The 12475-nt window shown below is 36.3% G+C and overlaps 1 protein-coding gene across 1 annotated transcript in view; it reads right to left on the bottom strand.

Annotated features, from left to right (window-relative positions):
• Positions 1-363: 363 nt before the first annotated feature.
• The window catches only part of ST8SIA4 (ST8 alpha-N-acetyl-neuraminide alpha-2,8-sialyltransferase 4), a 54519-nt gene continuing 42407 nt past the window's right edge, over positions 364-12475 (bottom strand). The window contains exon 5 of the mRNA XM_005495521.4: positions 364-5113. Within this exon, the coding sequence (XP_005495578.1) occupies positions 4831-5113 (283 nt within the window). The 3' untranslated portion in view covers positions 364-4830. The remainder of the gene's footprint in view (positions 5114-12475) is intronic.

The following is a 12475-nucleotide window of genomic DNA, read 5'->3' as shown; positions in this document are numbered from 1 at the left end:
TTTGCCTGTCAGGTTTGGGTCTCCATATACTTTGGTTCCCCCTTCTCCTTAGAATCCCATATGACAAAGTCCTTGATCAGAAAATCATACTGGAATAAAAAATCCTACACTAGACCCGTACTATTTTGTGTGGCTCAACAGTTTTAGTTCTCATCTCTGCCTCCTTGTTATTGGTCAGACATGTTTTTGTCTCTCTGTTCCTGTTTATGGCTTCCTCCTTTTCTTAATATCCTATTTTGTGTTGAGAAAGTCCCTGATCAGACACCTTAAGGAGCAGACATTCTTCTTCCACAGATTCTTACAATTAGCACAAGATTGATTAAATTACCATAACTGTGTTACAAAGAAATATGAAACAGAATATAGCAGAAAACATGAAAGGAAATTTTTTATTTTTCAGTTATACAAATAAGAAACAATCCCCATAGCTGTACTTGAAATAAGAACCAACAGTGTCATAAATGGCAATTCTGAAAGAATATGTATCAATACTTTAAACCACAGAAATTGTATGACATACACTCAGTAGCAATAGTACTCTCCTTTATCTACATTTATAACAATTGTGCTTTTCCTTGCACAAAGTAACAGTGCTCTTAAAAATAAATAATGTGCAATTTCAGAGTTCTATCCCGAAATATGCTAATCTAGATCCCCATGTAAATCCTGGACATGTTTCTCCCAGGAAAAGTCACTCCAAAGAGTGCTTAGCACTTTGCTAGATCAATCACTTAAAAAGGTACTGAACCTGCACCTGTTTTTCTTCAAATTGCAATTAGAGAAAAAGTACTGACCTCAAACATGTTGCTTATATTGTCTAACAAAAGAATGATACAGTCGTTACTACACATCAGACTCAGATTTGAAAGGTTCAGTAGATCTTATACTGGAGAGTGTCTCAGAGTTGTGAAAGAGAACTGTTCCAAAGCTGGAAAGTTAACAATCAAACACTTACTTATTATTTGTATGAAATAAGAAGGACTGTCACAGAAACATTAACATGTATCTAACAAACAATTTACAATCAATTTATCCGAACAAAATCAAGTTGTTTAATGCAAAGCTGCCATAACCTTTGGAAAAACAGATGCAGTCTGCTTCTTGATTTAATTTCCAGTTCTTGTTTTTAATGTACATTTAGGAACTACAGCAGGAAACTTATATAACTGATGAGAGGATAAATTTGAGGAACACTCTGAACACAACTGATTGGCATTTCAATTGTTCCTCACCAGGGCAGATACATGAGGGATCTTTCTTTTTATCCTACTACTTTGTTTTAGTTGTTGATAGTATTGGATTATAAAAGTGGTAATTATAATATAAATTGATTACCTGCTCTGTGCTGCTGGCAGCAGAGATGTGAATATAGATAAAACAACATAAATCACCCAAGGCAACTATGAAGGCTTAAGCTGTTGACTGCTAACCAGTAAAGGACTGCAAAGTGAAATCCATTCCACCTCAATGTCTCTAAAGAGCAGTTAAGATTTTGCTGCAATGTCCTGGGTCACCTTTAGGGAAGTAATCTGTTTTTCTATTTAGGTTCTGGGGTGCCTTAACAGAAATGCTCTAAGAGTCCAGGAAGTATAAGGGAAAGATAAGAAGGGTGTCTGCAATGAATCCATTGCTACAGCTTCCCAGATGTAGAATGCAAAGAACAAGGAAAGTCCTGGGCATGTCTCACCTCAGGTCACCTTAGACCAAACAGTAGCTGGTGGTCACAAACCGTCTCAAAACAATTTGTTTTTGAAACATCAAACCACACACCAAAAAGCCACCCAGAATCTTTGGGCTCCACATGGACACAGGTCTTATACAAGAACAAGCGTAAAATGACCCCTAGTTTTCGTAAAAACCAACACAGTCAGATGACAACTACCTCAGAGAATAGTTTGAGACCCACCCCTCAGTACATCACACCTCAGCTCAGGATAAAGTGAGGCAGGTGAGAGAAGAGGTGTACTGGTGTGGAGTACCACGGTTTTGGAAAGGAGATACACCTAGGTGCTGGTTTAAGGGGAGAGTGCTGTGAGAAGTATGAGTGTAGATGACAACTGAGTGCCCTAATCCTATGGCTCACAGTGTCCAAGAGTGCAGTACTGAAGGTAGAAAGCCTGCAGAACATGAGGTTAAGGCCCAGTTTTAAGGAGGTATGGGAAAACTCTGTTGTCTTTGAAGCAGGTACTACTGTCACATCTTGTGCCAAACCAAGTCAGAGAAATTTAGTGATAGGGTAAAAATCTGGACTCCATGGCTTTTGTACTAAAGTTAACTTCACTTGCAGAAAATCAAATGTGAAGCATGCAAAACCAAGGCTTAGGCCAAGATTTAATTTCTCTGCTGTCTTTTAAATGCAAATTTTCTCACCTATCTTTCTATTTACATGATACTCTTTTCATGTATTCATTTGCAAAAATATTTTTTTTACTGACAAGGAATGCAAGAGTACCCATTTTGCTGTCCTAACGGGTACACATAACCAACTGGCACACTCAAACATTCCACAGGTGAACAAAATCACCTGTCAGTTAACATTTTAGACTACTTGAGCATGAGGTTTGTCAATGGCCTGACACTAGAGAGAAGAAAATACACTCCCAGAAGATAAAGTTGAGCAGATGTTTCTCTGAGCTTCTGAGAGACTGGCAGTCTGTGAATTCTTTATTTCAATAGCAATGAAATATTTTTTTTGGTCAATGTATATGAAATATGCTTTAGAAGATCAACAGTAGCAAAACCCTAACAGCAAAAACAAGAATATGCTTACCCTTAACTGAAGAAATAACCTTGTATTAAAATGAAGGTGTACAATAGTGAACAAATAGCACCCTCTGGTTTATAAACATCAAATTAAACACACTGCAGTCTGCATGGCTCTTTACTTCCTCATGATGCCTTGGTTTCAGTGAGTTTCATGGTAGGACCACTTACTGCACATTAGCATGTGGCCAGAGTAAACTGCCCTAAGTACAAGAGTCTGGTGAATAGGGAAAGATATTATGGTATCTTACATATAACAAAACTGACTTTCAACTTTCTGTAATATTTGACTGCAAGGCACTGATTTAGCTACCAATAATCCCAGATCTCCAATCATGCATAAATACATGAACTTAAGAAAATGGGTAATAAAGAGCATTTACAGCTACTAAATATCTGTGAGAATGGTAAAACATATGAAATTGCTCAAACTAAAAATTCAGTAGACATGCTGAATATCATATCTGGAGATCAGGACCTAATGTAGCTCTGAAAATATAACAAGAAAATATCCATACATTATACCTGCAGGCCTACTCCTTAGCCAAGCATAACAGGAAAGATATGAAACCATGATGCTACCTATTTATGTGCTCCTTTAGCACTAAAATACATGATAGGATAGCAAGTTTTGTTTCTTAATGTATGCTGTACTGACACTCCACCCTCTCCTATACTCCTGTAATTTCTTGTTTTCTTTTTTTGGAAAAAAGGAAGTGAAAGAACTCTTGGTTTTTTGGATAAACAAGACTGATGATCAAAAAACCAGCTGTGAGATAATGTGTTATTTCAGTCAGTTACACATCAGAACATCTAAATTATCTTAAATAAAGAGATCATTTAACAGCATTGGAAGTTTAAAAGAACTGTATGATCTACATATTTTCCTATTAATTGGCTAGGTGTTTTTTCCCTTTAGTTCCACTGTCACCTGAGTTTCTTTAGACTTTTTCTTTCCACCAAGAATAAAACTATATACATACATACATGTACATATATATATATATACACACACACATAGGTATTTGAATACATGAAGTAATTTCCTTACTCCTGCAGATTTTTCTGAAGAATTCTATATGTGAAGTCTATAAAAAAGCTTTGATTTGAGGTGCTTAAAAAATATAAATAACAAAGAATATGCTCCTTTAAGCAGCAAAGAAACATAAATCCACACCATTTCTCCAAGATAAGGGAAAAAAGTGTATAAAAGTAATCTTTGGCACTGAAAACAAGGGCACCCTCTTGAATGCCTCCAACATGTACAGGAGAGAAAAACTTTTAAGTCAGATCAAAATGGTATCTGTGTGATTTCATGTAATGGGTACTGACAACAGTATCTAGAACAATTGGGATGTTGAGGACTCTATGACAGCAGGATGCAACACAATAACACTTGGCAAAATATTTGATGTTCCACTCCACCCTCCTATGCTTACTAATCTTTTTTCCTTAAGACAATTCCATAAGATAAAAAATGTAATTACTCATAACATCCTTGAAATCTTGTAAGGGCTCCAAGACTTAAAAACAAAACCCAACCAACAGCAATAAAAACAGCAACAAAAGCTGAGGTTAATACAGTATCAGAAACAGTTCTCTGATTGAAGGCATTTACTGATTTTTTTGATCTTACAGACTTCACTTTCTCTACTCAAATCCGTTATGATATTTTCTCCCAAAGCCTGATTTATTTACTCAAGTAAATATTCCATCCACTGGGTATTCCTGTGTGGGCTGTCTGACCACAGCTGCAAATTGGCAGGCTCTTTTTCTTCTTTAATTCATGATGAATGTGTCACTGCATCCTGTAAACACTACTGAGCATACATTCAAGCTTTCTTTTTAGTGAAAGTGGCACTTGAACCCTTGCAGTCAGGATAGCTTAGTTATATAGCACTTTACAGGTATAATAGCTGATTATGTACTTCTGATATAACACATTCTTCCAGTGACCTAGTGGGTATTGAAACAAATCCCCACTGTGGTCCCATTGCCATTTCACATCATCTTTATGATCTTTATGATGAGGTGTGTATTCTGTATTTATTGTACAATACTAGTGCTTTATTGCTGTATGCATTTCCCTGTTGTTAATTTAAGTGCTCCTCTATTATGTAACACATACAATGTTTTAAACTCTAATGGCATCCTATGAGGACTGGCATTAGAAAAGTACCTATACTTCAGATCATCATAATAGTGATACTTGACTGGTTTTCCAAGTAAATCCTTTGGGAATGGCCAAAATCCGTACAGGTGAATTTCATCACAAAATCTGGTGGCAAGCGTATACATGAGAAGACCAGTGCTGGGTCGTTTAATGTGCACCTTGTTTGTCAGCCAATACCTGCAAAGAAAGAAAAAGTGCATTAACAAACTCATACAACTTCATGTGAATAAATTCTGTGAACTTATTTTATCTACTATGCATTCATTTTACACTATGAAAAGATGAAAGTCTCCTTTTCTCTAAACTGAGATCACAATGACACTGTTCTAGTGCACCTTTATTCCTCCTAGAAGAGGTAAAGGGAAACCTTAGCACAGTGCTGGAAAAAACCTGGTCAACTAAGCAACTTAGTTCAGGCTTTAATTCCAACACAACATCATGTCTGCAGAAGCTAGAACACTGTAGTTACCCTCCTCAGCTGGATCAGGGAACAGTCTCTTGCTATATAAAATCTGACCTGTTGTGGTATCCAGTTCATGCGATCAAGTGAGCCCTATGCTGAATATTTGATTGGTCTGGTGGTCACTTCATAGATTGCTTGTCTAAACAGAAAGCAAATGGAAATGATACACCTAAGTTAAGAATGCAACTTTCAGCCGTCAGTAAAAGAGAAGCTCAATTTACTTCCTTGTGATTAAACACATAAAACTACCTGTTGTTAAAGGCAGTCTCCAGATAAGCAAAACCTTAACACTACTGATTTTTAAGAGGTTTTGTTTTGTACTCAAACATTCAGTGGTCTGACTGAGGCTACAGGACAGTTTTCCTGAGCCAGTACCAAGAAGTCTGCTTATGGCTTTAAAAGCAGAAGAGCGTTTTCAGAGACACAAATGGCAACTTAGCTGGATTCCAGCATATAGCTCACGTTAGTACCCTCAAAGTCTGTCCCCAACACTGTTCTACACTTCTAACCTTTAAAATCAGAACGTTATTAAAATAGTGCCAGTTAGTGCTGGCAAAACACTTCTCCCAGGTCTAATTCAACAGAAAGTACACTAGTACTTAATGAAAATGAAAAAGGTTACTTAGATTCTTAAACCTGGTCATTCTTTTAACTCGGACAAACAACAGCAATGCACACAGCTGTACTGATTGGACTGTGGAATTGTGTGACTGCAAGTAAGGGAAGTAAGTATGACTTAGCATTACCACACAAATGTAAAACCATTGCAGTGTGGCACTGTACTCTTAGTTATAGGCTGTGAATTGCTTCTACCACAGTATAGGAAAAAGGTCAAGTGAGAAAAGCCTCACCAGACCAGAATTAGCCTTGTTTTCAATGGGATTTCAATAAGCCTGAAACTTTAAATTATACATCCAGAGTGCTATAAATGCATTAATGATATAGTAGAAGGAATGTCCCACCCCACCAGTATGAGACAGGACAGCAAAACTATGTCTTTAATCAAAGCTCAAAGTATGCTAAAAGCAACAGTTAATATGCAACATTTAAATTAACCATCCCATTGAAACTGGCCTTTTCAGTTTCATTCTTTGCCAAAACCATAGCTTTGAATCATAGATAGGAATGCATGTGAAAGCTAGTTTAGTATTTTTGGTGGGTTCTTTGATTTTCTTTGTTCTGTTGCTGTTGGCTTTTTAAAAAATTGGTTGGTTTGTTTGTTTGTTTGCATTATACTGAAGTTTAGTTTTTGAAAGCTGAAGGACCCTGCAAGCAGAAAACAGTTCTGAGCTGAGTAACTGCTTCTCCAAAGCCACCATTGGGAGAATTTCACTGTAAAAACTGTAAAAACAGGACGGTAAAAAGCATATTTAAGGGGTGAATGCAATTGGGAATGCGTACATCTACAAATGACACATGCATATATAATCTTCTATTGTCTTCATAAACGCCATTTTTTAGACATAACATGCTAAGCAGTTTTCACTCTAATAAACTGCAACTCTAAGACAAGAGAAATGAAAGGAGAGACTCCATTCTAGAAAATAAATGCTTATTTATGGAAAAGTTGCTGGAGAAAGAAATCGGAACAGTTTTAGCACTTCATAGTGCTAAAAGTAGCTGTCTCTTGAGAAGTCAGTACTTTAGTCTATGCAGTCATCCATCTAACATTAGTGTTTTTGGCCAAAGAGCAATCAAAACTGATGCATATGGTACTACACAGTACCACTATCTTTGCAGCTGAATTTCAACCTTCCAGGAATAGAATGCTCACGGCAGAAAATTATATTAGTAAACAGGAAAGGACATTATATCTTAATCATTTCTGTGCAGAATAAGTATGTAATGAAGGAATAAGATGCAATGAAGACCCTCTTACAATTTAAGAGTATAAAAACATATACTCTTCTGTTTCTTATATTCAGGTATTATACAAACCAGAAGTTTAACTATTTGGTATTTCTTAAAATCTAAAAGGTACCCAAAATCTCTCTCTATGTATATACTGAAGATATAGTCCTTGATGTAATTACTATAACAATTTTGTAACTTGGGATCAATTATACTTCAGATTAAAAAAAAAAAAAAAAAGAAATGCAACAAATGAAAGAGTTGGAGCACTCAGTGCTCTAGGCTGATGCTTCCTAAAGGTCATTTATCTCTGAAAATTTCTGGCTCCCAATGTCTCCTTGAATGCATAGAATTATCAAGTGGTGACACAATCCAGTAGTCTTTTCGATCTGAAAGATATGTGCCAACTTTTCAGTCGCTCAGGTACCTATTCTAACCTCTGAGTTAAGGCTGATTAGGGGTGATCGATGCTACAGATGCTTTAAGCGACAAGCATCTTAGTACCTGTTTTTAGTTTCTGGAGTTTTATTATAGCTTTAGTTTAAAGCATAAAGATATTCTCCCCATATTCTTTTCTCAGAGGCACTCATTTTCTGTTTAACTAAGATTACATCATGAAGGAAGCAACTAACTATAGAATTGAATTGTTTCTCATATCTCTAGATTTTCAACCATGACCAATTCCTGATTTTTCAGGTGGATACAGCATCAGCTTAACTGACAGGACTGGATGGATCTCACCATGTGAAAAAGCAGTCATCACTATGAAGTCTGTAACTGGCCACACAGTGCACCACTACTCATTTTCTTGATGTCTCATGCTAAAACAACTCTTTTGTGGGGCCTGAAGCCTGAATTTATTGAAGATTAGTGAATGTGCCAATGCATAAACACTCTTTAATCCTATAATTCCTGTGACTTGAAGTTGAGTAGCTTGAATTTAAAGAGATCTCACTTCAAATTACTTTAAAATATATGGCTGATAGTAATATAGTAAAGACACTGGCAAGATACCATGAATTTCAATTTATGCTCAAAAGTTAAAAGAATCTCTAGGGTAAGTGAAAAACAGCACAAACAGAGAGTATGCTGAACCATCTGCAATGAAAGGAAGGTCAGATCTGTACTTAGGTCCATGTACTTGCATTTTATAAAATTGCTGTTAATAAATACCATGTTTGCAACAGGTAACTAAAAAGCCCCATAATACACTGTAACAGTAAGGGTTACTCTGCTGACAGCAGAGGACTACTAAAAATGCCTCTTCCATGAACAGAAAGGGTATTTGAGCAGGTACTGGTTCCTGTAAAAAGTCCTTTTGCTCCTACTATCATTCTGTCTATTTTCACCTCAGCTCCTCATCCCAAACCTAAGCATCTCTGCCTTCAAAACTTCTTACCCACTTCAGACATATTAGGTAGTGAGTCATGGCCACACATCCAAGAACACTTTCACACAGTCCAATATGCATCTGTCTTCTACAATCCATTCTTTTTACAGAGCATACACATTTCAAATAGATTTCACATGTTTTTAAAATCTGAACAATGATCTCTTGCATGTTTCACTGCATTTTACATTAAAAAATTAAAATAATCAAAGACATTTTTAGTATTTCTGTTACTACCAGAAAGAAATACTGTCAATAATGGATTTCTGCCAGCATTATATTTCAGATGAAAAAAATACTTTTTGATGCTTTAAACATGCATGTTTTTACCCTCCTTTTTATTACTACCTTAATGAAACATAGTACCTATACGCAATTCCACACCATAAATAAAATACATGTTTTACAATTTTGTATGTAAAAATGTATTATTTGTCAAAGATCCTTATTTGTCTCCACTAAGATACTACAAGAAGACTTAAAAATTATCTAAAGAATAGATTTTTTAAATTGAGGCATTGGTTCAAAACCTAAACTTCTTAATGATCTTTAGAAGTATCATGACATTATTTGTATTGGAAGGAATGTCAGCAGACATCTCACAGATCTCAGTCCAACGTCTTTCTCCAAGGAGGGCTCCTCAGCCACTGCTGGCTGGGCCTGTGCTCCAGCTGAAAGAGATAGTCTGAAGTTTCCCTCATTTTTGCCTCATGACTGTCACAAGAACAGAGACTGGGACCACTGAAGACCCTATTCAGAGTTCAGGCCTAGTTGAGGTGGATGCCCGGCCAAGTGATTGTTCACAGCTGTGTTTACAGTGCCACCATGGTTTACTGCTTCTAGCAGGGCCTGTCAAGGAGCTTGCACCTGTTTCATGACAAGGAATTTCCCCACCTCTTGGCCAAATGACTTTCAGAGGTAATTTTGGTGGTCCCTCAGAGAAAACCCTTCATCTGCTTCACAACCACTGTGATGGATGGAAACTGAGGCCCCCTCCCAAGGACTGAGACCCTTGTAATCCTAACACGGTGAAGGGGTGGTACTGGCCTGAGCGAAGTGAGCTCAGGTGTGTTCTCTGGACCAAGAAAACAGCGGGTCTCGCTCACCGCTGAGAACATGGACTATCTGTATCTGTTCTCAATACCTGTTCCCCCTCAGCAATTTCAATAGACTTATTCTTTATTGTATCTGTTATCCCTTCATGATTTCAATATCTGTTTCCTCCGCCAGCAAAAGATTATAATAGATCCCTAAATTAACCTGGACTTTGAGTTTCTCACTGATGTAACAATTCTCCCTGCGTCAAACCATCAAAGGATTTCGTCCCTGCATTGGTAGCTACACCCGTTCCCCCCGGTCTCTCCCTCTCTCATCTCCTTTTTTCCTTTCTAAATCCCTCTATCACATTTGCTGTGGTCATTCAATAAAAGATGTATTTGTCTTGATTAATATTGAAATCCCCTCTGTGTTGTTTCTCCACTCTGAGATCAATTAACAAACCATCATGACCCCTGTCTGTACTAGTGTATCGTGACATCAGCCCAACCACCTCTAAACAGCTCACTGTTTAGCTTGCTTCAGTTGGCAAATACTTTTTGTGCTTTAAGAGGCTCAAAGGTGTTTGAAATGGGAAACTCTGTCTACATTTAAAAAAAGCAATGAAACAAGTGAAAGTCTGCCTGGTGAATATGATATAAATAAATTATTTACAACCATAAGCACTATTAAAAGATCACTTTGATCCATTTGAGTTTACGGAACTTCAATATTTTGGCCTTTAAAAATACTAAACCTGTTTCTACCAGATTAAAATATCACCTATAGTTAAATATACAGTCAAATCCACCAGACTTTCACCTATATCTAGCAAGATATCCTCATATTTATGAAAATGGAATGTTCTACTATCAGCATGACTGCCGGAGGAATGTCAATTGAATAGCATGTTAATAGCTGACAATGATTTCTTGCAGCTATTGACAAAAATTAAATTAAAATAAACACATAAACCCACAGACATCTGTTTTAAAAATAGTTAATGTTAAAATGATGTTCTGAGGAGACTCTATTACAATGACATACATGAAACAATTGATTCCAATCATCATTACATTATATCAATGGAAATATATATGGGGAATTCAAATTACAATTGTTTATCCTGTTACTGTGGAATAGATGAATTGTGACTAAAAACATGAGATATGCTTTCTCATGGCTGTACTCAGAGTGAAGTGTTGTCTCAGACAAAGAAAATCAGATATGATGGGTTACATTCAAATACCAGATAATTTAGTGTACTTAGCATCTTTATTTGCCCTATTTACAAATTCCATAAGATGTCATAGCACAAAGTCATTCAGAATCTGGTTGTTTATATTTCAATGGATTTTGAATTCCTTGTTCTGGACAGGGGTGAATCTGAGGAAATATATATACCTAAACTCTGAAGAGTTCAAAAGACTATGTACTGAGCTCTGTTTCTTGAGATATCCAAGCTGATCTCCAAGCAAACATACTTAATATACCTGGCTGTCACTGAAATTCTGTTCCTTTTACAGACAGAGAGAATATTTTTAAAAAGAGCTTTCTGAGAAATCATATATGGTATTTGTGAAGTTAAAATATTAACATCAATAGGAAGCTAGGGGAAAAAAGATTTTGAAAGATGACAAAAAGTTTCAGTGTTATTCAAGAGTGTCTGTGTGAGAAGCTAGAAGATGTATATTGTCTTGATTACACTTCAAAAAATACTTCAGAACAGGACAAGATACAGAGTAAAGCAAGATATGCTATTAGAAGAATAAAGTAACTTCTTTATGAGGAGAGAATAGCTGGAAAAAGAGACAATCAGATGGGAAGAAGCAAAACACTCCAAAATTATGAAGTGGTGAAGGTGGCAAATAGGAATTTAATTACTACTTTAACACAAGCACTGTAAAATAAAAAGTAACTGACTCAGTAAAAACATTTATTAGGTCTGAAATAAGGCGTGAAATAAACAGATGAAAGTACTTTTTACACAATACAACACTGAACTGGGAATTCCAGGCAATAGGATGTTTGGATGCCATTGACCAACTGACTAAAAAACCCGCAACTTGTCAATTTCATAAACCCAGTGGTGCAGATGAAACACCTCAAAGGTTTGCTCAGCTGCTGGTGATGCATATATCACAGGGTAATTTTTCCTCTGTTTCTAACGTTTCTTCTATGTTTCTGTGTTGACACCTGGCACTGGTAGGACTACAGACTAAAAAGGATCTCTTAAAAACCCACTTTTATGTTCTTGAATCCAACATCTGTTTGATAAAGAAAGTTTTAGGGCACATATCTTCCTCAAATTCAAAGAACAAATCCTTTCCTTGCACTTTCTTGTCTTCAGTGAGATTAATCACACCAATGACAGGAACAACTCTTCAATTTACCCTCTCAATTTATGTGAACATTTTAATTAAAAATGCACTATTTTTCTTTTTCTTACTGAGATATGCTTTGTGCAGAATGCTGCACAGAAGAAATCTAAAGTGTGAAAGAATTAAAGTGTGAACAACAATACAGAAAATATGACAGCCAGCACAAAAGCATTGCTGAGTGCACAAGATCTACTTGAAAGTTTTCAGTGTACAATATTTTCAAAGAGCATACATAGAAAAACTCTTTCATTAAAAGCAATAATGCACTTTATGAAGATCTGAAACTCCACCAAAGCTCTACCAAAATGTCAAATTCTGTCCTGATCTGCCTCTTTAGTAGATAGAAATGTTAGAAACTGTTTTGAGCTGAATATATCACACTACAGGACAACAAGGGAAAGTAAAGGCTACTGACTTAT

The sequence above is a fragment of the Zonotrichia albicollis genome, chromosome Z, assembly GCF_047830755.1.
Source record: "Zonotrichia albicollis isolate bZonAlb1 chromosome Z, bZonAlb1.hap1, whole genome shotgun sequence".
Taxonomy (NCBI): domain Eukaryota; kingdom Metazoa; phylum Chordata; class Aves; order Passeriformes; family Passerellidae; genus Zonotrichia; species Zonotrichia albicollis.
The sequence above is the reverse complement of the archived record's forward strand: the minus strand, read 5'-3'. Positions and strand labels throughout refer to the sequence as shown.